Source organism: Ctenocephalides felis, unplaced genomic scaffold, assembly GCF_003426905.1.
Source record: "Ctenocephalides felis isolate EL2017-DRISC unplaced genomic scaffold, ASM342690v1 CF-g0.4_SCAFFOLD_00845, whole genome shotgun sequence".
NCBI lineage: Eukaryota > Metazoa > Arthropoda > Insecta > Siphonaptera > Pulicidae > Ctenocephalides > Ctenocephalides felis.
The window spans coordinates 84,661,228-84,688,596 of NW_020536999.1; the positions used below are offsets into that span (position 1 = coordinate 84,661,228).

The window sequence follows — 27,369 nt, forward strand, 5'->3', positions numbered from 1 at the left end:
TGTTTTTATGATTATTTTGTTTGTGAAGTATTTGTTCCTTTTTAAAAATATCTTTTGTTTTTTTTCTTTTAAATTTTTGTCTTACTTGTCATTCCTGCTAAATTTGTCATTCTATCATCAATACTCATGCGCTTTTCTCTTATTACTTTTTAAGTACTTAATATATTATTATTAGTCATTAAGTAATTAATTTTAATAAGTTATTTCTCTTCAGTTTGTAGTACTTTGAAAATATGTCTGTAAAATATTTTAATTAATAGTTTTTTTTTTATGTTACAATTTATTTTTGTTAATCAAGACTTTAATGACTTATTTACAAAATTGATATGAGCAAAAAAAAATACAAAAATAACAAAAAATGCAATAAATTGAATATAAAATAAAAAAAGTTAAAATAAAAATTAAATTAAAACAGTAATACAAAAATAATAACATAAATGAACGATGACGTGATGATGTATGCCGCGTACTACGTCAGGACGCGTGCAGACATTGGGCTAGGTGTTTGGTAGATCGGAAGGCCATTTCTTGCTCAATCTTCTTAACGGTCTGTGAATCGCTTGAATTGTAGGATTTGTATGCTGGATTAATTTATTGTTGAAAGATGAACTTCTAATCTTGATCATTTCGTTGACTGTTGAGATTTTCAAATCCTTATGTAGGCAAAAATTCGAAATATACCAAGGCGCATTAGTAAGGACACGCAGAATTTTATTCTAGCACCTTTGAATGATGTTTATGTTAGATTTGCATGAGCAACCCCATAGTTCGATTCCATAAGTCCAAATGGGCACTATGATAGTTTTGTACAGAAGTACCTTGTTAGCAAGAGAGATATTTCAGATTTCCTCCCAAAAAGCCAGTAAAAATCTTTGATTTTCAGTTGGATTTGTTTCTTTTTATATTCAATGTGCGTTCTCCATGTCAATTTCGAATCAATGTGCATGCCTAAGTATTTAACAGAATTGCATAGTGGAATTATTGAATTGTTCATGATGATAGGTGGACTGTTGTGATCATGGGGAGTTATCTTCAAACAAATGCGCGTTGCACTGTTTTGGTCTTTAGTAGTGCCAATTTTTAAAAACAGATGGCTCATGTGTACTCATTTCAACTACAAATTGTTCGTGGTTCGTGCAAGTAGCTGTCAAGTATTTAATCGCTGTACGAATAACCTAAGCATAACCTAAGTTTGTGTGTAGGTTAATTGTTTCTAATTAATTAATTGTGTTTAAGTGAACATTTTAGTGAAATTTAATATGGCAAAGTGTTTTTATAGTACCCAAAAAAGTGTCAAGTGCGGGTTAAAATATTTACCTAATCCAATACAAGTTTCTGGAAAGGTATTTTTTAATAATAATTGCAGCAATAATTACATATAATCAAGATATTTCAACATGTTATTATATTGAATAGGTGTCTTGGGGGTACCTGCAAATTGCTGCAAAATGCGAGTACTTTTGACAACCAAGAAATGCAACATGTAATGACAAGAAGGATTCATAAACAATGCTATAATTTAAGGAATAAGTCCTACAAAAAGTCTCCAAAGGTCTACTATTTTTGGAGACAAATATTTATTTTGCGATGTCCTCAAATATTGAGAAAGTTGCATTCAGAGATATAAGAGTATAGCAGTATTCACGAGTGTTTATTTAAAACATTAGGTTCAGCTATTTCTTTTAAAAAGTATTAGTAACAGTGTTTTGATGTTTTTTGAAATACCATTATCTTCGGAATTGTTATATGATTGGATTGAATCTCATATTGTTGATGTTGCAAAACAGTTATTCAGTATTGGTTCAAATGTTCATCAACGTAAGTTCATTGTTATATTTAATAAGATTATCTATTACATTAGCAAATGCAAACACTTGTGCAACATCCAAATATAATGTTTAAATTCAAGATATATGTGTTACTTACCTTAGGAATCAAATATATTGCTTTTATCTTTCGATTCATAAACAATTGTATGTGCATAAAATATTATTCTGTTCGCACTTTGTTGATCTTTTATGGCAATTTCAATGATAATGTTTTCATGATGAAACATGGCTAAATGTAATGTTATAAAACACTCGTACAGAAACTATTCAAAGGTTTCGTTAAATGCAACTTTACTATTAATTCATTAGATAGCAAAATAACTATTACATGCAGAATTAATAAAGAACAATGTCTCGTAAATGAGGTTTAATCCTAGGAATTTGAATTTCTCTCAATTTTGATATTTATATATATATATATATATATATATATATATATATATATATGTTTTTAGGACTTTTGTTTGTGAAGTATTTGTACTTTTTAACAAATTGTTTTTTTTTTAATCTTTTAAATTTTTGTATTATTTGTCATTCCTTCTAAATTTGTAATTTCATCGCGTGCTCCTGTGCTTGTAGTTTCTTCTTAAATTTTAAGATTTTAATATATTAATATTAGTCATTAAGTAATTAATATTAGTCTGTTATTTCTGCTTAGTTTAGTAAAATACTTCTGTGGTTTTCTCCACTTAGATCTTTAGTTTTTGAAATATTATTTAAGCATAATTGTGGAATTATAATACTTATAATTATGTATAATAATTATTATATTTTCAAACATTCCATAACTGTAATTATAATTGTTAATATAAACATAATTTTAATTGTTCTTTAAACATATGTAATATCTTTGAAAATACATATTTTGTATTTCGTATGATTTGTTCTTATTTCCAATATTAAAAATTATTCATGTTTTTGGGACTGTATACAATACGTACAAATTAAGACATAATGCCAGGGGTTAATTTAAATATTATACATGTGCTGCCATCTATTTTTAAAAATTGGTATTTCAATCGAGGTAACGTCAAATCGCCAGACATAGCGATCTATTATACTTGTTTATCTATGGTTGTGATGTTTTAGAGAAACAATTATGTGCTGAGATTTTTCGATATTGATTTTGATATTACATTCTAAAAACCATTTTTCGAGACTAGATAAATAATTTTGTAACTGACAAGTTGCTGTTCTAATATCGGAATCGCATGAAATAATTGCTATGTCATCGGCGTAAGTGCATATGGTTAGAAGATCATCTGTGGGCATATCATTTGTAAAAAGAAGATAAAGTACAGGGCTTAGCACACTGCCCTGTGGTACCCCGCATAGTAGTCAGTTATTTCTGCTTAGTTTATAATTCTTCAAAAATATGTCTGTGATCTGTGATATATTTGAAAATATATTTTGTATTTCGTATGTTTTGTTCTTATTTCCAATTTTTGGCTGTGTTGATTATATGTACAAAAGTAGAAGTTAATTTACAAAATGTACATGTGCTGCCATCTATAATCAAAGTTTTTCATTTCAATCGATGGAACGTCAAATTGCCAGACATAGCGATCTATTTATGCTTATTTATCTATGGAAAGGTTGGTATGTTTTCAATGTTGTTCGACCTGTCCTTTTGCTAATGTCAAATGTCAAAATTAAATAGAAACCTCCAAGCGAATGTTTTATAACATTTTAGTGAATTTGAACAAAACTGTTATTAATCTATAATAAATTGTATTTTTTATACATTAAACACATGCAGATTTGAAAGGCTTTTCGACTTTAAGAAGTAAATGTTAGAACGAACACAAGTTAACCTGAAATGTGTGAAGAAACAAAATCAACAACCATTAAAATGGAACAACTCGAATATATTCAAGTTAAACAAGAATTAGATGATTATGAAGTAACAGAGGTATGTCCGGAAGACGAAGAAAAATATCCACAACAATTTTCACAATCTGAGGTTACAATCAAAGAAGAAATAGAGCAAGAAGAACAACTCCATAAGTGTAAAATTTGCAACAAAACATTCAAAACCCAACAAGAATTAAATCAACATAAAATAATCCACAGCGAAAGTATTCTTAAATGCGAGATATGTGATAAAACATTTAATTCAAAACGATATTTACGACGACATACGATCACGGTTCACATAGAAGGACGCCTTTATAAATGTGAGGCATGCGATAAAGCATTTAAATTCAAGAAATCATTAAAACTACATGAAAAGATCCATACTGGAGATAGCCTCTTCAAATGTGCAGTATGCCATAAAACATTCACCACAAAACAATATCTAAGCCGACATAAAATAATTCATACAGGAGAACGCCCTTATAAATGTGAGGCATGTGATAAAACATTTCAAAGCAAATATACATTAACCGAACATGAAAAGATCCATACTGGAGAGCTATTACATATATGTAAAATATGCAATAAAGGATTTAAACGATTAAGCCATCTAAGACAACATAATTCAGTCCATATCGAAGAACGCCCTTTTAAATGTGAAATATGCAATAAAGGATTTACAAGAAAAACCCATCTAGACGTGCATGGAGTGATCCATACTGGAGAACGTCCTTTCAAATGCGAAATATGCAATAAAACATTCAATTTGAAAAAAACTTTAAAACAGCATGAAAATATCCATACTGGTGAACGAAGTTATGAGTGTGAAATATGCAATAAAAAGTTTTCAAGATTGAGTCAATTGAAAAGGCATTTATCAGTGCATCACAAACAATAAATATTTATAAGGGATCGTTCAAGTATTACGTAAGCAGATTTATTACAATTATTTACCCCCTCCTCCCCTTTGTCACAAAAGTAAGCAAAAGTTCTTACCCAAAATAAGCAAAATAAGCAAATCAATAAACCCCCCCCCCTATAGTGCTTACATAATACTTGAACGGCCCCTAACATAATAATGTAATATTGTAATAATTGTTATCACAAGCGAATTGCTTTAATTTGAATCATTATTATACTACAGTAGTGTAAGATCTATGATGATATAGAAATAATTTTGTTTATATGGTCAATAAAAGGTCAATAAAACTATGTTATATTTATTAATTTTGTTTTGAATTAATTTAATTTTTCTTACAAATATATGTTCATTAACTTCATGTAGGGTAAGTTATAGTAAATGCAAAAAATCGAAAATGAAAATTTTTATATATCTTAACGTTTCAAAGGTTTCTGAATAGTTTGGAATACCTTAGAAAAAATTGATGTATGTGTGTGTGTGCGGATACAAATTTTCGTCGACGATTTCGGGAACACCGATTTTAATAATTCAAAAAACATTCGATAATTGTTATTGTTATGTTATTCGATTCGTATTGACAAGTAGACGTGCTGATTAGTTTTTGGCGAGGGCAGGTCTATCCGTTTCGAAGATGCGAAACAACTATGGTATTGGTATTTTGCCTTGAGACAAGTTACATGAACTTCCCGATTTGGGTAAATAATCGTCTTAATCCATGATAGATAATTTAATTTATGAGTAGTTAAAAGTATTGGAAGTGGATTTATTACACATTATTGAAATTCGAACACGTCAACCCGGTCGGAGTATTTTTTAAAAGCAAAATTTCAAAAATCAATAATTTTTATAATTGAGCCAGTATTTTGTAGGACTTTCATTGTTTAGTATGTGCATTTAGACCAAGTACTCTATCGTTATACCAAGTAAATCGTCTAATTTCAATTTTAAACTAGCTGTAAGTGGAATTCTGTCTTAAGGCAATTAAGGCATCGTGCCTTAAGGCAAATTGCTGGAACTTCCCGTACCAAAAATTATTATTATTTTAAAAACGATTAACATTTTTGAAAAAAAATTACTTCGAAAAAATAAGATTTTTGACAAATAATTAGACAAAAAATTACTTTTTTTTGAAAAAAAAATTTTTTTTTAATTTTTTTTTTTGAAAAAAAATGTTTTCTTTATTTTGACATATCTAAAATTTTTTCAAAGCAATCGTACTGCTTTAACTGCATAAAGACGGAATATCAAATCGCGTAAGCGCCGCGTCGACGTCTAACGCGTAAACATTGGTACGGAACCCATAGGAATGTAAACCAAAATTATACTTATTGTTAAAATCTCTATAAAATATCTGATAATTTGATGTGCATATGTCTAATGATCATTTTTGACCGCCAAATAGCATTTTTTTACTTTTTTTACTAGATCTCCGAAACCGCTAGACCTGCCTTTATGAAAATTTGATCGGTTCTTCACCTTGTCAATACAAGTAAAATGTTTTTTGAATTATTAAAATCGGACGCTCCGTTCTCTTAAAAACTGAGTTACCGTTTTCGGCACTTTTTGCCCCGTATCTTCGGAACGGCTAGACATGCTTTCGCCAAAAACTAATCAGCACGTCTCCTTACAATACGAATCGAATGTTTTTTGAATTATTCAAATCGGTTGATCGGTGTTCCCGAAATCGTCGACGAAAATTTGTATCCGCACATACATACACACACGCACATACACACACACACACACACACACACAAACACACACATACATCCATTTTTTCTAAGGTATGCCAAAATATTCAGAAACCTTTGAAACGTCAAGAAATGCAAAAATTTTCATTTTCGATTTTTTTGCGATTACTATAACTTGCCCTACGGGAAGTTAAAAAATATATCTAAAGTACCTTATTAGACGAGTCCGATTTTACAACCCAGATAATGACTTGAAAAAACATTTAGTAGATTAAATAACTAAATTAATGAATTAAATTAATAGAAGCAGTATTCATATATTAATAATTGAGGATCATCCAAATGAATTCAAAGACCAGCGATAAGAAGACAAAAAATGTTGGCCATGGACCTACTGCCTTAGCCTTGAATAAAAAATCACAACTAGAGTGATTTCTATACATTTTTTTTTATAAATAATGTTAGCTTTATTTTAATCTTTTATAATAGCTTACAAAATTGTATTATTTTGAGTGCTGTTATGATTTTGAGCTATGGGGCTGAGCAAGTAGATGCAAAACTCTTAATACAATTGGAGATTTATAATAATGTTGGTCCTCGACCTACCTCAGACTTAATTAGAAACACATCATGATACGACTCCAATTTAATAATCCATATTGACTAGTTTACACCTTTCGTAGATTAAATAATCAAATACAGGAGCTTTACTCATATATCAAAAATTGAGAATCATCCAAATGAGTTACTAAGACCAGTTCCAAAAAATCATCGAAACTAGTGGGGTGGGTGGCATCGTGCCTTAAGGGAAATTGCTGGAACTTCCCGTACCGTAACGAAATGTTCGAGGAATATTGAATGTTTTCAAATAGATTATTATAAATATTGTAACATTGTTTAATATTTATAAGAATTATATAAACTGAATTGCAGAGTTGAAATTATTTGTTTAAAGTATATTAGAACTATAGTCAGAATTAAAAATAAAATCTGAATTATTTTCGATATACAAAAAATTAAAAAAAAAAAAAAATGAAACAATTTTTTTTTTTCCAAAATCAATTATTTTGTTAAGACAAGCAAAAAGTTCTTTGAATCAATTGAATCGGACGCTTAGTTCTCTCAAAAACTGCCATTTTTTGTACATTTTGCTCTGTATCTCCGAAATAGCTGGGCCTGCCTTTGCGAAAAACTAATAAACACTTCTCCCAATCATTACTAATTGAATGTTTTTTAGATCATTCAAATCGGATGCTCCGTTCTCTCAAAAACTCGATTTCTATTTTCTGCACTCTTTGCTCCTTATCTCCGTAACTGCTGGACCTGCCTTCGTCAAAAACTAATCAGCACATTTCCCTATCAATAGGAATCGAATGTTTTTTAAACCATTCAAATCGGTTGATCCGTACGCCCGAAAACGTGGGCGAAAATTTGTATCCATACATACATACACACACACACACATCCATTTTTTCTGAGGTATGCCAAAATGTTCAGAAACCTCCAAAACGTCGAGAAATGTCAAAAATTTCAATTCCGATTTTCGGCCCATTACAATAACTTACCTTACGGGAAGTTAATAAGTTACTCAAAGACTCCCAAAAATGTTGGACTTGCTCCTACTTAAGCCATAATTACAAAATCACTTGACGGATTTATATAAATACTAGCTTTATTTTAATCTTTGTATAATAGCTTATAAAATGAAGATTTAAAGAAATTAAAGACAGAAGCAGTACTTATGAATAAAAAATCGGAGATCCTCCGAATGAGTTCAAAGAGCAGCAATAAGAAAACTCAAAAAAATGTCAGTCTTGGACTTATCTCAGCCTTAGGTAGATAATCACTCACTGGAGTCTTAATACCATATTTTAGAAATGATATGATATTTTGAGATAATGAAATTGATAATTATACTTTTTATAATATCTTATAAAATTGTAGTATATTGATTGCCATTATAGCTTTGAGCTATGGGACTCTGCAAGTGAGTCTAAAATTGTTGATATAATCGAAGATTTTAAAAAATATGTTCGATGTACCTTGGTACGTCTCCAATTTTTTTACAATCCATTATAATTTGAAAATACCTTTTGTAGATTAGCTAATTAAGACAGGCGCAGTACTCATAGATTAATAATTGAGGATCATCCAAATGAGTTTCATAATAATAATATAATTTATACTTTTCATAATATCTTATAAAATTGTATTATTATGATTGCCATTATAGCTTTAAGCTATGGGGCTCTGCAAGTACGTCTATAATTGTTGATATAATCAAAGATTTTAAAAAGTATGTCCGATGTACCTTGGTACGTCTCCAATTTTTTTACAATCCATTATAATTTGAAAATACCTTTTGTAGATTAACTAATTAAGACAGGCGCAGTACTCATAGATTAATAATTGAGTATCATCCTAATGAATTCTAAGACCAGTATAATAAAAAGATTTAAACTAGCTGTAAGTGGAACTCTGTCTTGAGGCAATTATGACATCGTGCCTTAAGGCAAATTGCTGGAACTTCCCGTACCGTAACGAAATGTTCGAGGAATACTGAATGTTTTCAAATGGATTATTATTAATATTGTAACATTATCTAATATTTATAAGAATTATATAAACTGAATTGTAAAGTTGAAATTGTTTAAAGTATATTAGAACTTTAGTCAGAATTAAAAATAAAATTTGAATTATTTTCGATATACAAAAAACTAAAAAAAAAAAAGTTGGAACAAAATTTTTTTTTCCAAAATCAATTATTTTGTTAAGACAAGCGGAAAGTTCTTTGAATCATTTAAATCGGACGCTTAGTTCTCTCAAAAACTGCCATTGTTTACATACTTAGCTCCGTATCTTCGAAATGGCTGGGCCTGCCTTTGCCAAAAACTAAGAAACACTTCTCCCAATCATTACTAATTGAATGTTTTTTAGATCATTTAAATCGGATACTCCGTTCTCTCAAAAATGCGATTTCTATTTTCTGCACTCTTTGCTCCGTATCTCCGAAACGGCTGGACCTGCCTTTGCCAAAAACTAATCAGCTCTTTTCCCTATCAATGGGAATCGAATGTTTTTTGAACCATTCAAATCGGTTGATCCGTGCGCCCTAAAACGTGACTGGAAATTTGTATCCATACATACATACACACACACACACACACATCCATTTTTTCTGAGGTATGCCAAAATGTTCAGAAACCTTCAAAACGTCGAGAAATGTAAAAAATTTCAATTACGATTTTCGGCCCATTGCAATAACTTACCCTATGGGAAGATAAAAAAATGGGCTATGGGACTCTACAATTTAGTCCAAAATTCTTAATACAATTGGAGATTTTAAGAAATACATATGTGGAGACATACTTTGGTGCATCTCCAATTTTAAAATCCATCCTTCCATAATTGAGGGTCATCCAAATAAGTTACTAAGACCAGTTCTCAACGTACTTTCAATAAAAAGATGCAAAAAAAAGTTGGCCTGGTATCTACTGCAGTCTTGATTAGAAAATCAGTAACTGGAGTAATTTCTATACATTTTTGTTATAAATTATAATAGTATTTTCAAAAATAGATTGTAAAATTGTAAAGTGAATCCAAAATTGTTAATGCAAACAAGAATTTTAAGAATTATGTCAGACATACCTTAGTACATCTCCAAATTTACAATCCATAATAAGTTGAAATACCTTTTGCAGACTAATTAGGTAATTTAAGACAGAAGTATTGCTCATAAATTAAAAATTTAGGATCATCCAAATGAGTTCTAAGACCAGCAATAAGACGACTCAAAAATAAAAAAAATGCTAACCTGCGACCTACCTCAGCCACAATTATAAAATCAATCAAGGGACTTTTATAAATAATATTGCAATTATTTCAATCCTTTTGTAATAGCTTATGAAATTGTATTACTTTGATTGCCATGAAGGCTGTGGGCTATGGGAATCTGCAAGATACAATCAAAGATTTTAAGAAATATGTCAGACATACATTGGTACGACTCCAATTTTACAATATAATAACTCCAAAAAACATTTTGTAAATTAAATAATTAAAAACAGAAGCATTACTCATATATCAATAATTAAGGATCATTCAAATAAGTTACTAAGACCACTTTCATTTTGTACCAGCAAAAAGAAGACTCAAAAACAAAAGATTTGCACTTGGACCTATCTCATCCTTAATTAGAAAATCACTCATTGGAGTCTTAATACATTTTTCTATACATAATATTAGTGTTCTTTTATACTTTTTATGACAGCTTATAAAATTGTATTATTTTGATGGCCATATGACTCTGCAAGTAAGTCCAAAATTGTTAATTCAATCAAAGATTTTAAGAAATATGTCTGACAGACCTTGGTACATCTCCGATTCTATAATCCATCATGACTTTCAAATACATTATGTAGATTAAGTAATTAAAAACAGAAGCAGTACTCATATGTTAATAATTAAGGATCTTCCAAACCAGTTCCCAATGTACCAGCAATAAGAAGATGCAAAAACAATATTGGCCTGGTATCTACCTCAGTCTTAGAAAATCACTTACTGGAGTGATTTTTACATATTTTTCTAAAATTAATATTAGCTTTCTTTAATCTTGTTATTATAGGTAATTAAATTGTATTATTTTGAGTGCAATTATGGTTTTGAATTATGAGGCTGAGCAAGTAGAAGCAAAACTCTTGATACAATTGGAGATTTATAATGCTGGTACTCGACCTACCTCAGACTTAATTAGAAACGCACCTTGGTATGACTCCAATTTAATAATCCATAATGACTAGAGGCAGTACTCATATCTCAAAAATTGAGAATCATCCAAATGAGTTACTAAGGCCAGTTACAAAGAATAATCGAAATAAGTTACTCAAAGACTCCCAAAAATGTTGGCCTTGCACCTACTTAAGCCATAATTACAAAATCACTCGAAGAATTTATATAAATACTAGCTTTATATTAATCTTTTTATAATAGCTTATAAAGTTGTAGTATTTTGATTAGTAAGTCCAAAATTGTTAACACAAACAAACATTTTAAGAAATATATCAGACGTGCCATGAAAATACCTTTTTTAGAAGTAATTATGAACATATATCAAATATTGAGGATCATCCAAATAAGTTACTAAGAAAAAATTTGGCCTATCGCCTGCCTTAGCCTTAATTAGAAAATCATTCACCGGAGTGATTTTTGTACGTTTTTCATAGTTGATATTAGCTTTATTGTAATCTTTAAAATAGCTTATAGAATTGCCTTACTTCGTTTGCTATTTAATTTTTGTATTTCATCATATGGTTACTTTAAACCTGTCCTGGAATAAACTTTAGTAGGATTAAAAAATTACTTTAAAAATACAAAATCTTCTGACCATTTTGAAAATTGACATATGTTAATAAAACATGCATTTCTTTTTCAATCTTGCTCTGGTTTGGATGATCCTCAAGGCGGCTTTTGTAATTATTAGAATGCATTTGTATTTCATTGTTTATTGAGTTCATGTTGGTCTTTATGTATCATTGAATTCGGTAGATACTTTGAAGACTATTTCAATAAAATTATCAATAACAAAAACTCTAAATTGTTAATCCCAAATCATAATACACTGGAATTTATTAAATAAAAATAATAAAACACGTGTGACAAATACAATACTCACTTTCACTTGTTTTTCCAATAGACCTATTGTGCCTCCAAGACTCCATTATAACTACAACTTAAAACTCACTTTTTAAAACTTTCAATTATTTCTGTTTATTATAAAACCTTCTTCATATATTTAATGAACTTAAAACGAAATTGATACGTCTTGCTAAGATACAACGAAACATAAATGCGACATAACAAAGCGCGGCACATTTATTCTTTTGACAGCTTTAGAAATTGTTAGGCCGCCGGCACACACGGTAAAAATTAAGTATGATCCATAGATAATAATATACACCATAGATAGGCAACACCATATTAATATATTTAGTAGACAATTATATATTTAATCAGAGGTAGAAGAAGCGTATTTAATAATAACAATTAACAAATGTCTTGTATTTGACACTTTTTTTATATAAATGTTGTTTAAATAAATTTATTAATAAAAAATTATGAATATATTATAGATAAAAAAAGAGTTTTTTTATCTATGGTATTTTACATATATTAATTTTAGAATATATTATACTAAGTAAAAGTGTGTAATATGACACAGCATACAATTTTAAACTAGTGTTGTATGGCTTTGTGCCTTGAGGCAAATTGCTGGAACTTTCCGTATCGAATTAAATTTTTATTGGTAATTTAAAAGAAATAGAATTTTTTTTATGCAAAAACCATCGTTTTGTCAATACAAACAGAAAGTTTTTTGAATCATTAAAATCGAATGCATATTTCTCTCAAAAACTGCAATTTTTTGCACATTTAGATTCGTATCTCCAAAATGACTGGACCTGTCTTTGCCTAAAACTAATCACCACTTTTTCACATGTTGTTTGGATGATTTAAATCGGATGCTCTGTTCTCTTAAAAACTGGATTTTTGTTTTCTGCACTCTTTGTGCAGACTTTTGCCGAAAACTAATCAACACATTTTTCTATGGTCTCCCATTGCAATAAAAATCGAATGTTTTTAGACCCATTAAAATCGGTTAAATCGTGCGCCCGTAAACGTGGACAAAAAATTGTATCCATACATACATACACACACCTACACATCCATTTTTTCTGAGGTATGCCAAAATGTTTAGAAACCTTCAAAATGTGAAGATATGCAAAAAAAATTCAATTTCGATTTTTGGGCGATTATAATAACTTACCCTACAGCTCTACGGGAAGTTCGTAAATATTTTTTGAAAATTAATAGTATATTATAACAAGTAAAAAAATATAAGTTTTATAATATAAATATAACAAATAAATTGTATGATATTTATGAAATATATTATGTTAAATAAAAAGAATAAAAATAATATATAGACAGCATACAACGTTTAATAAAATATTTATTTTATAAAAATAAAGAATATATAAGTAAACAATATAAGATTATTATTATAAACTATAAAACAACAACTAAGCATACAATGAAAAAAAAAGAAAAATAAAATAAACACTTCGGGTTAAAACAATGTTAAATGACAAAATGATAAAAATATATTTATTTCATAAAAAATTAAAAAAACTTAAAGAAATATAAAATAAACACTTAACACACATTATTAAATATAGAAAGTAGATATATTTAAAGATAAAAAAATAGCATATTATATAATTATAATAAGCAGCGGGCAAGCTCTCCTCTGGCGGATTTGAAGTAAAACTTGTTGCCCTAATTTTGTTCTATCTATTCTTAGTAATTATTCTGTGGCATCTTTCATAATATATTTTGTGGTTTAAAAACATGCATTTTTAAGTTATTTTTTATTAAAAGATTGGTTGTGTCTTATATTTTCTCCTATTTCCCTATATTTATCTTATATTGTTTTACAATAACCGTCATTATATGAAATCTTATGCACGTGAAAGTAAATAAAATATGTGAATATGTCTAAAACCAAATGGGCAACAAGTTTTTACTTTTTGGCCACTATGAGGAGACTTTTCCTAAACTTGTTCGATACTTGTTAAAGTATATATTATTTTATATAAAAAAATATAAAAAGATATGTCTAGCATTGAGAGTTAAAACAATAAAATTAATTAAACTAGACTAAAGAATTATTTTATAAATTATATCTTAAGAAACATTTTAAATAAATAGTTATTTAGTTCTACTCATAAACATTATTAAATAAAATTATCAAGTATAACTAACTATTTTTAAAATGTGAAATTCTTTATATAATTAAATGCTGTTTTAATATTATTTTTGAGTGAAAATTTATTATGATAATAAATTTGTTATTATATTATTGAATAAGGTTTAATTGTTTTTGATATTGCAATTTTATTTTAATATTTATTTTCAACTAACTTTTTTTCTAGTTTTGAATCAACTAGAAATTTGTTGAAACAATGCAGTAATTTTTTACTTTTTATTTAAAAGTCAATTCTATTATTCATTTTGAGGTAAAGCTTTTAAGCAAAGACTAAAAATTCATCGGCATTATACATAATAAAAAATTTTTGAACATGCTATTTAATTTTTGATTCAAAATGTTAACTTGTTTTGCTTTAATTTGTTTAGAGTCATTTTTCATGCTGAATAATGAGAATCGTTTTATTAATATTTTATTTTGACGCAATAGATTTCAAAGAATTAAATAATATGTTTCAGAAAAACCTAAAGATAATTTTTCAATTTTAATTTTATTTTTGCAATCAGTATTAATAATTACATGAAGCAAAGAAAGCTGACTAGTTGTTTATAATTAGTTGATTATAAATTAGTTTTGCTTTATTTGTTTTGTTTTAATTGTTTTATTTTATTTATTCAAATAAACGTATAATTTTCAATATTAATAGACATATAGAAAAAATTAATTGTTAAAAATAGTTATAAAAATTAAAAGCTTTTTTATTAATTGCAGAATTAAAAAAAGTTTGTGTGTGAGCACACCCTAATATTATTCATACGAACTTCATCATGGTGTGGACGCTAAAATTGTTTAATGTAGACGCAACTGTAGCGAAATGTTAAACAATTATTTGTGGTTATTTATGTTTTGCTGAAACAATTTAATATAAAATAATTAGTTTTTAGTTTTAAATATAGTGGAAAACAAATTAAATGTGATTGCAAAGTAAACCAAAGACTGTTACAGTAATAATTGTTTTATATTTTAATTTTGTGCTGTTTGTTTATGATTTCTAACGGTCCCTCCAATTTTATAAAGTTAAATATTTAGTTTATTTATGTAATAAACTTATTTAGTTTATTCATGAAATTGAAAGTATAATTTAGAAGATAAATATGGAAGCTACTGAGAGTATTTCAAAAGTAATTATATTTATTATTATATTTATTGTTGTTAACCTTTATGTCAAATCTGATAATGACAGCTGTGTAATATTTTATTAGATTTAAAATAATGAAAGGCAATTGGAAGAAATTTGGTAAATATTAAATAATTTTTGATCAATTGCTTCTTTCTTCATATTTAATCATTAAAGCATTATCTGCTGCTTATCATCACAATTTATTTATTGAAAACTATCGAATGATTTTTTATTCGCTTTATATATTTACTTGCAGTACCAGATATATATTTTGTATTGTAATACAGGGCCTGGCAGAAAAATAGATAAATTTCCAAGAACTATGAATATTAAACGATGACATTACTGAAAAGTTTGTGTATTGTAATTGAAAATTAATATCTTCCAAATGGTGTCTCTTGTTTGTGATACAGAGGGTTGAGTGATATTTGAAGTTTTACATATCACTTGTTGTCATTATCTTTATATCCTTGCCATTTCTGCTCTTCTTTTAAGGCGTAGATGTTTTGAGGACAGTAATGGTACGCTCTATTTTTTAGGATGACCCATAGAAAAAAATCTCATCGTTAGATTGGGAACGCTTGCCATGTTATGTCACTGCTAAATTAATGCAGTTGGTAAACATATGATTTCACATAATCTGTAGCAAGCGGTCCCGTCTTGTTGAAACCATTGGGTTGCTCCAATTTTGCTCAGAGATCTGTGTCATGTGAACATAATGATCAGATGCTACTGTGACAGCCATACCATTCTCTTCATAAAATTATGGAATCCAATGCAAGCACCGAAAAAATAAATATAAACTATTGAATTTTTAGATTTGTATATCCAATCTCCACATTTATCTCTGCTCTTACTGCAATATTTGTACATTATTGCAAACGGTCTTGATACTTCATTAAAAAGAAATTATTGTGGTAGAAAAAATTTAGCTTCTCTGTAAAGCCATTGAAGTATGACCTGACACGCACTCACTTGTCTTATTAATTAGTGAACTCACAAAGTCTCTATACATTTTTCTATCCCCATTTATATAGAAACAATGGTCGTCTTAAATTCATCCATTATTTTTGCCGGTCCATATAATATTCTATAGCAATTCTTACTGAAATTCTGTAAGTCTGTGAATTGTTTGAGAATCAGTGCACAATTAACTACAATATGAACAGTATATCAACATAAAATATACAGTATATACATTTCTATTCAGTCCTTCTATTTATTATCAAAGTTTTAATTGGAAACTTTCTAATGATCCAATTATAATTTTTATTATTATAATATTCTATATGCAATTTATAGAATTACTAGCTGTCCTGGCAAACATTGTTTAGCCATAAAAAGTATTTTTAGAATTTTTAGTATTAAAAACAACTGATAGTAAATGTGGAAGTATAAATGAAGAAAGAAGCTAACACAAATAATATGAATGGTTTACCCACTGTAAAACATGCCACATATAAATATTTATGGGTTATATTGCAAGTGCAAGTTTAATCTAAAACTGATTTTATTTAAATTCAATTGGCATAATAGGAGATTCAATGTCTTAATTGGCAACTTTCTAATGATCCAGTTATAACTTCTATTATTATAACCTATATGAAATAGAATTACTACCTGTCCTGGAAAATGTTGTATAGCCATAAAAACTATTTCTAGAAATTTTTTAGTATAAACAACTGATTGTGAATGTGGAAGTATGTAGTATTTAAATGAAGGGAGAACTGTAGTATTTAAATGAAGGGAGGCTAACATAAATAATATGGATGGTTTACTGTAAAGCATGCCACATATAAATGTTTATGGGGCATATTGATAATCATTGTGGTGGCCAACTCGTTGGCTTAGGGGTGGCCAGCTCTTTGCACTTAGGGGTAGGAAAAATAGATGTCAGATGAGAATTTTACAGATATATGTACATATGTTATCTTCGCTTGCCTTTATTAACAAACCTCATCTATAATTACTTGTTTATTGTCGCTAATTACACTCTTTACAATAAATTGTTCTGTATGGGTTAATTGGATTTTGATAATGCTTCTTAGAGTATGTCAAAGGAAATATTTCAGATTTAATGAACGATAAAACTATAGTAATATTTTAGAAATAATTGGCAAAAATAATAAAAACACTTATCATTGTTGTAAACATTTGAGCTGTCATCTGCTAGAAATGCCAATTCACTTGAAATGTGAATTTAGCTGAAATTATGAGCCTAGATAATATTAGAATATAATTAGAATATAATATAAAATGTAATGTCTACATTATTATTGTCGAAAAACAGCTGAGATGTGCCAGAAATTAAAATAGTATAAGAATGAGTCAAGAGTATATGCTTGGCAGATGAAATTATATAATTCAGTTTAATAAATAACGCAATAAGTCCAAAATTGCATATACATTATTTTTTTAAACTTGTGCATATCGCGTTTTGGTTTACTTTACTAAATTAATTAACATTAAAAAAATATTTCTAATTATTAAAAAAATGAGATGAATGAAAATCATATGAACTAGATTCTACAAATTAGATCACCTAAGTTTTGAACATAAACAATAATGTTTATTAAATTTTTAGTAAGAAAAATATACTATAACAATATAATAGTTGCTTTTTAGCAATTATAATTTCTAGAGATTATGAAAATTATAGACTAAATTAAAGCAATTATGTTGTGTGGTAAAATCAAGTGCGATATTGTTCTGTTACCGCAGATACTATATTATTTTTTTCTGAATTTTTTATACTTCTTATGCTAAGACCATAAATGAATCACAAAGGCAGGATATCAAATAGGATATTAAAAAGTATAGAATAGGATATTAAAAAATTTGGAACTTTTGAATTGTAGACGTGGGTACAGGACAACATCTGTTGAGTCTACTAGTATATATATATATATATATATATATATATATATATATATATTATTATATATTTATATCCGAGAGAAAAAACACAATTTTTAAATAATCATCCAAGGAAAGAAAGATAATCTTCATTATTAAGTTGAAGTTGTATTGTCTTTACCGTCTAGTAGTTCTCTGAACTGTTCTTTTTCTTATGCAAGCATTTACTTTTGAAAATTTATTAGTAATGCTATAATATAATTATATGTTATTTATGTTAATTTTTTTTTTTTTTAATATTTTCAGGGTTGTTTTATATTCAAGAATTCAAAATCGAAACAAGCTGGTGTCAAAAGCAACATTAATTTATTTTCAAATCTGCCCTGGTACCAGTGTTATAAGGAATCATGGAAAGGTATCGAAAACAAAATCAAAAAGCTACTTCATAGGACTTACATGAATGTTTTACAAGATGTCATTGAATTTATGAGACAGACACACACTGATTGTGATAGTTTGCCAACTGCTGTTCTGATCACAGGTAATAAAATATATACCCAATAAATTATTATTATTTTTTTTTATTTATATATATATACATTATTTTCATATCTCAGACAGACAGAAGTGCCTGGTAAATAGATATATAAATTTCATTAATATAATATCTATTATAATTAAAATATCTCTATGTTTATATAACTCTTCAGTCTTCTTTGTCTTCAATTTCCTTATAGTGTTTCTTTATTTTTCTTTTATAATATCTACCTTTTTACATTAATTGTATTGTTACAGGAATCAATCAACCTGATCATGCTGAACAAATCAACAGTTTGGCACGAGAATTAAGGAATCAAGTAACACCACACGTTGCAATATTATTTGCACGAGGCTGTCTTAGTATAAAAAGTGCAGTCGAGAACATGGTTATGCAGTTTTTAACAAAAAATGAAGAAGTAATAACACATATCTATTCATATATTGTTTTAAAATATTTATTAATTTTAAATTTCTTTTTTCCAGTTGGAGTTACCTAATTCGCTGCGAAAATACCAATGTAATCTACTTGTTTTAAAATCTTGGTATGAAAATAACTATGCACATAAACATTCTATGTCACCAACGAAGAAACAAAAAACAAAACCTTCGACAAAGCCATTTGTTGTTATTTTACCAGATTTTGAAAATTTTAATGCTACAGTATTGCAGGATTTTATACTTTTACTAAGGTAATATAAATAGACATACACACTCATGTTCTTATAGATACCTAACTTTGTGTCATGGTCTAATGAGAATAAGAGAAGAACAATTAGAGTTTTTTTGAAAATATTGAATACAATTAAAAAAATTTAATATTGAAAAAATCGAAAAAAAAAAATGTTTTCTTATGAACTTTTTTGATAATTTAGAAAAAAAAACTGTTATTTTTTAAAAAACTTGGAAATTTTCTGGAAAGGAGATTTTTTTTATATTCTCTAACTTCTGGCGGGGTAAGTTATTGTAATTATCCAAAAAATCGAAAATGAAAATTTGTGCGTATTTTTACGTTTCAGAGATTTCTGAACATTTTGGCAGTGTGTGTGTATGTATGGATACCATTTTTTGTCCACGTTTTTGGGAGCACGGATCAACTGATTTGCAATATTCAAAAAGTAATTGATTCTTATTGATAGGGAGGCTGATTAGTTCTGATTAGTTTTTGGCAAAACATTCAATTTGTAATGATGAGAAGACGTGGTGATTAGTTTTTGGCAAAGACAGGCCCAATCATTTCATAGTAAGGAGCTAGAAGTGTAAAAAATGGCAGTTTTTGAGAGAACAAAGCTTTCAATTCAAATGATTCAAAAAACATTTTGCTTGTGAAGAAACGATTAGTTCAGGAAGGCAAGAAAATATTTTCTGAAATCTAAAAAAAAAATTACTTTCCAGTTTCTTTTTATTTTGATTGTCAAAAATGATTCGGATTTTAATTTTAATTCCAGCTAAAATTCCAAAACTATTGTATAATCTTATAATATAATAATCTATTTAAATTATTTAATATTCCTCGAATATTTCATTACGGTGTGGAAAGTTCTAGCTATTTGCTCTAAGGCATAATTTTAAATTTTGAAATTTTTTGTAGGTTTTTGGTACCCATCCATGTCAGCTCATACATAGTGTCGCAAATATCTGATTTTCGACTGCCAAATGGCATTTTTTAAAACTGTTCTCTGGAATTTTTTTAGAAAATAGGCCACATTTTTAGAAAATACCCAGTGTATATCTTGAATGCGTGTTTGTAATAAATTATGTGTAATATAAAAAATGTACAAAATTTTATAATATTCAGTAGTTTGTTTAACTTAATTTATAAGTATCTTTATAGCATCTCGGTATACGTATAAAGCAATCATAAATTAATATATCGATCTCTTATTGATCAAGTCGAATATTTGCACATATCAAAAAGTTCATACAACTAGTCTTAAGGCAAAATGCTACTTACAACTAATACATATATTTTTTTCTATTTGCAGTGGTTATTCCAATTCAATACCATTTGTTCTATTATTTGGAGTAGCAACATCAATTTCTACAGTTCATAAAACTTTACCACATCATATAACATCAAAAATGTTTTTGCAAATTTTTTCATCGCAGTCTTCAAGGGAAACTTTAAATCAGGTAACCAAATATATTTTATGTATTATATATTTCTTGAATTATATTGAAAAGAATTTCACATCCGAATCTTGTGTTGGCGCCCCCTAAGAAGTGCGCTCATATTTTTCGCATGCGTCGCCTTCAAGGTAGGACCGGCCTTGATTATTACTTATTTTCGTATTTTAAGTGAATTAATTTGTCAAATCCTCTTCATATGTGTATCATTCAATCTGCCAAACATATATTCTTATTATATTATTTAATTAATATTAGTATCTTATATTATTTTAATTTCTGGCACATTTCAGCTGCTTTTTAGCAATAATAATGTAGACATCTCATTTTTCTTATTCATAATCATGAATTTATTATACATATTCTATTATTGTTTAGGCTCATAAGTAAATTGAAATTTTTGGCAGATGACAGTTTTCAATTGTTTTCAATGCCAAACAATGTCTCAAATATTTTCAATGTCAAACAATGACATGTCGTTTTTTGCATTTTTTCCATTTATTTCTACAATATTACTATATTTTTATAATCACATACATCTTAAAAAAATTCCTTAACAAACTTCAGAAAGATTTATCAAAATCCGAATAATCATTTAAGAGGAGTATGTTTACATACATCATTACAGAAGAATTTTATATATAAGATATACATATATATATATATATATATATATATATATATATATAATTTCTTTTCTAGATATTAGAAAAAGTTCTACTAGATCCATCATGTCCATTTCATTTATCAGGATCATCTTTAAAATTATTAGTCGATGTATTTATGTTCTATGATTTTTCTGTGGAAGGTTTTCTAAACAGTTTTAAGGTAAACACTGTTTTTTTTAAATATCTTGTATCAACAGTATTATAATAAAATTTTACTTATTTATTTTATTGCAGTACATCATGTTGCACCATTATTCCAATCTGCATGCAGCAATAGTATGTAATAATGATTTTATAGATTCTAGAGCATTGAAAGAATATTTGACACCTGATGATGTTGAAGAAATACGAAGGCTGCCATCAGTAAGTTGCTTTAATAATCAGAGATAGTATTTTAGTTGCTTTAATAATTTTACCTGGTTTCTTAGTATATCTTGAAACTGACTTTTATTTAGTACTAAACCTACTATGTATCGACAAAATATAAAAACTATTTTGAAAACTAAAGGTGTACGGTTTCGTGGTGCAAGGCAAAATGCTAGATTTTCTGTCCTGCAACATTTGAGGAATAAAAATAATTAATAATAGTTAATCAATGATTAATAACAATTATCTTGAATATTTTCAAATATTTATACAAATATGGTAAACTTCATAGTTTGTATTTTATAGATCTAAAATAATATAAGTGCTAAGGTGACGACCTGTATATATGTTTACAAGAAACCAAAAAATATGATAGACAAAACCTAATCGTAATTTTTCCGAGAACTTTTTTTCATATTCCTTATTTTTAATGTATAAACGTTATGAAATTGAATTAGAGAGTTAAATATTTCACTATATAAGAACACTTTAAAATTAAAAAAAAAACTTTGTTTATTTTTGAAAATTTCAATAAAACTCAATATATTCTTTTGTAATAGTGTTATTTTTAAAAATTTCGAAAAATTTATAATTGTTTGAAATTTCTGGTAAATTTCGAAAATGTAAAAAAAATAAAAGATTTGTTTTTTTTTTTTTTGAAAAATTAGATTTTTTTTAACTGCTGGGCATGCCTTTCCCAGAAACTAATAATTTCTTCACACCGTCAACACATACAAAATATTTTCTGAATCACTCTAATCGGATGCTCCGTTCTCTTAAAACTGCTATTTTTTATTTTTTCCTCCGTATCTCTGAAACGGCTGGACCTGCCTTTGCCAAAAACTAATCAATACGAATCGAAATTTTTTTTTAATAATCTTAATCGGTTGATCCCGAAATCGTGACTGAAAAATTACCACACATAAACATAGGTCAAGGTTTGCCAAAAGAATCTTTGAAGATATATTTTCACTGTTTTCACTACCAAGTAACAAGCATAACAGCCCTATGTTATGAGATCTGTTACGGCAGAATTGCCCCATAAGTATATTATTTCCACATTTCGGGACGTTCATATAACTTGCCTTAAGGTAAAATGCCACTTACATCTACTTATACTGTCATAGCGAATATACTCTTTAGTATTCTGCCACTTCTCCATGACGAGTACATTCGTCGATCACAGCTAACTAGTTAACAATAGAATTTAAACTTTATGTATTTTGTTATAAAATCATTATTATGATAACTAATTATTTTATCAGTTTAGGTACTTGGTGGAGTCTCAGAATGATTATCAAATGCGAATAGACCTGTTATTGAAAGACAAAGCTGTATTTCATAGGATACCCGAGTTAATATCGAATATCCAAGATTATTTGATTTGTTTTCATTTAAATCTGAAGATTTTATTCGAAATGGTGCATGATCTGCCACAAAATCCTTTAGGAAACAAGGTAAGTCTTATAAGACATTAATGTCTTGATTAACAAAAATAAATTGTAACACAAAAAAAGGTTAGTCAAAAAGAAGTTATATATTTGAACTTGATATTTGTTTTTTTTATTCAATTTTATTTTGCAATCTATATAAATTATTACATTTAGCAGAGAATTCTGACAAGTATATGGTAAAATGGTTGATTACAAATTAGTAGATATCCCCAGTGGATTATCTACTAGAGCTACTTAATATTATAAAAAAACTAGAAACAAAAGGGGAAAAAAACAATAAAATATAGTAAAGTGAAAGAATTATAGTTAATTAAACTATATTAGGTCTCCAGGTATTTTTAGATCGACCAGACTTAAAAGAAAAATCTGTATTGGATGTGCGGAATATATACTCCAATGTAGCTTTTACTGCCAAACTCGAATTTGAAGTCAACATTGGGAGTCAAATGGCAACGAATTAAAAAAAAATCTAAAGAAACGATAAAATCTTTGATCTAATAATTCTTCTGCATAATAATCAAAATTTCACAATTTTTGTCGTTTTCCAATTCAATGATCTATCAAGTTTTTTTTTTTATAATTCAGCAGTAATTTGCAAACATATTTTCTCAAGGGCAATGGGGAAAATGTGTTGGCAATTCTACAAAATAAATAGATTATGGTCATTTAAGGTAAAAAGGGCTAGGCAATGACAAAAATTATAAGATTTTAAGTATCATGCAGAAGAATAACTAGATCGGAGACCTTTGTCATTTTTTATCTTTTTGTCCCAATTTTTTGTTATCTGACCCCCAATTTTGACTTCAGATTCATTTTCAAAACTACATTAGAGAATATATTCCGCACGCTCAATTACAACTTTTTTTATTTTGTGGAACTGTGTTATTATTAATTGAGTATTATTATTGATATTATTTTAAAAATAATTGAAATTAATATAGACTTTTCGAAGGAGAAGTTTGTTTTCACCAGAAAACCCTTTTTGCTAATTTTTCTTTCTTGACGTTTCAAGTCCTTGTGAATCGTTTGCCACCGAACTTGATAAAACATTTAACATTTTTTTCAAAAACTGCTGAACCGATTTTGAAAATTGAAAAGCCATTCGATGAAACTCTAATAGTACTCGCATGGTTAGTTTTTTAAGAGGATGGGCTGATCGTTTCTTCAGAATTAGCAAAAAAAAATTTTTTTTTGGTTTGCATATATTTATCAATTAAAATATACATTATTTCTTAAGACAATATGCTGGTCTTTATGCCTTTAAAGATATTAAAAGATATCTCCTCTTTTTTGACATTTTATTTAAGATCGTATGACGGCCCTAAAACACTCCTTTGTGGAACTCTAGACTTGATATTATGTAATTCTGATTCCAACTCTAGTCCTGAATAATCTGTTTGTTAAGTAATATTTCAATAGTAAAAATATCTTGTGCAGCAATTTTTCTTTTATTTTGAACAATAGGCTTTTTTATCGATAAATATTGCTGAACAATATTCCTTTTTCTCTAGTGCCTTTTGGATACCATTTACTATTCTATGACATTATTGTATCTTGAGTGCTGGGTAGTAAAAAATGCAAAAAAATTGTGACCGTTTACGCAAAAAAACTATTAACCGATTTCGAAAATGGAAAAACCGTTCAAAAAATATTATTTGGAATTGTGCTTATTATTTTTGGCTAAGATTATTTGCCCAATTTTTTCGTAATTAGATATTAGATTTTTTTGCCGTTTATCATGAAATTTTAACATGGCGATAAAGTTAATGCACTAAACAAGCATCCTAAAAATATTAGAAGCTTACGCAAATTGGTTGAAATAAAAAAATCGTTAAATTTGGAATAATGGCGCCATAAAGTTTAACTCAATCACTCTCTCTATATTAATACCTAATAAACTACAAATGTTAAAATTACATAGTACAGAAGAAACGTCGTTACCTTGTTGGTGGTTACGTCAATAGAACGTTTATAATACGTTCAGTTGTAACCTTTGTTCAACTTCAACGTAAATGCAACGTTTTGTTCATTACGTGGCAGCTATATTTCAATATATAGCTATAATCAATATATCTTATTAATTATGCCGATTATTTAAGTTGTCTTGATATAAAATACTACTCAAACCTATTTTATTTCATTTAGCTACATGAATTATACATCAGCGCTATGTCAACCAATATCATCGAGGAAACCAATTTCAAAGAAACCATGCAGCTGCTACAGTTCTTATCACGAGCAGAGTTTACAGAAAAAATTAACAACATTCTACATATTTTGGAGGAACAAAGACTGAAAATTAAAAATTCTAGGGCTTTAAAAGTATTAAGTGATATCTATAATAGATTGAACGAGTTGAACCAAACAAATGTAATCGAGATTGCCATTGAGGAAATTAGTATTGATTTAAGTAACATGAACAGGAACCAAATGAGAGAGGTGAGTATTTTAATACTTTATTATTATTTATTATTAATTTACTGTAGGGTAAGTTATAGTAATCGCAAAAAAAAAATTAATAGGATTATTTTTGAATATTTTTACGTTTCGTAACCTTCGGAACATTTTGGATTACCTTAGCAGAAATGGTATTAGAATGGTAAAGAATTAGTAAAAAATGCAAAAATTTTCTTGACTGTTTTTTGGAAACAAATTTAACCGCTTTTGAAAATTTGAATTGTAGATTGTCTGATAATATCATGTATGTAAGTATTGATACAAATTTTCTTGACGTTTTCTGGAGCACAGTTCAATCTATTTTAACGTTCGATTCCTATTGATAGGGGAACGTGATCAGTTTTTGGCAAAGATAGGTTTAACTGCTTCGGAGATACGGGACAAAAAGTACAGAAAATGGTACTTCAGTTTTTGCAAGAACGGAGCATCTGATTAGATCGATTCAAAAAACATTCTTTTCGTAATGCCGGCGAGACGCGCTGATTAGTTCCTGGAAAAGGGAGGTTGACCTCTATGGGAGATACAAAGCAAAAAGTTCTAAAAATGACAGTTTTTGAGAAAACAGAGCTATTTTTGCTTTTATTACTGTGAATGATCACATTTTTGCAAAGACTGGTTCAGTGACTTTGGATATGCAGAAAAAAAGGAAAAAATCGACATTTGTTGATCAAATATTATTTTTACAAATCATTATTATTGATTCATATACAAATAAAGTTAGTTGTAAATAGATAGAAAGATATACAGGTATACAGGTAAACCAGTAAAAAGGTAAAAAGGCAAAAAGGCAAAAAGTAAGAAAAGTATACTAATAAGCAGGGTGGCAGCAATAACTGTGTCTGAAAATCTTGAAAACTGTGTGAAAGAGCTCTTGATTATAGCAGGATGTCTCAAGATGTTGTAATTTTGTCTAAAAATGTTGTAAATTATTTGGTAGACAGGTAGGCAGCTAGACAGTTAGACCTGTAATCAGTTAATAATGTCGAAAAAAAGACTGTAGACTGATAGAGAGATCAGCTTGTAATCAAGTAAATAGATAGGTAGGTAAACAGGTAGGCAGGTAAATAGATGAACAGGAAGTCAAGTAAACAGTTAGACAGGAAGTGTAGAGAAATAGTCAGGTGGACAGGCAGTCCGGTAGGCAGGTAGATCATATATAAATCAGATACATATTATTGAATAAATCAATTATTTACACTTACTGGGAAGTTTATGCAACTTTACACAAAGCAAAATGCCACTTTTTGCCTAGATTTATTGCTGATCAAATTAATATAATTTTTTAAGACAATATGCTGGGTGTAAATGCATTTAAAGAGATTATCTTCTATGAGATAACTCTTTTTTTTATTAAAATGCCATTAACAACTAGTTAATATTGACTAAAATGAGATTTATAATTAATAAATTTATTTCCAGATGCTGATGGAGTGTTCATCCAAACAAAGAAAAACAAACTCTCAATACGATGCTGTCAAAAAGTCCATAATCGATTTCACAATAGAATGTTTCTCGAACTATCTACATCCACCAACCACATCTCTACCTCTGTATGAATTGTTCATTTTCACGGATCATGAATCTGTTTAAACAACACATAGTTGGCAGTCCTAGGGCTACTTTGCACACTGCTTTGAATAGTCTAGTTGCTATCTCCAGGTAA

At 28.1% G+C, this 27,369-nt stretch overlaps 1 protein-coding gene and 1 pseudogene across 1 annotated transcript; both read left to right on the forward strand.

Annotated features, from left to right (window-relative positions):
• The first annotated feature begins 3,511 nt into the window (after positions 1–3,511).
• Positions 3,512–4,641, forward strand: LOC113363278 (gastrula zinc finger protein XlCGF7.1-like). The gene has a single exon (XM_026605767.1). The coding sequence runs from the start codon at positions 3,649–3,651 to the stop codon at positions 4,582–4,584; it is 936 nt and encodes a 311-aa protein (XP_026461552.1). The 5' UTR covers positions 3,512–3,648; the 3' UTR covers positions 4,585–4,641.
• Positions 4,642–15,105: 10,464 nt separating this feature from the next.
• LOC113391180 lies at positions 15,106–27,369 on the forward strand (annotated as a pseudogene).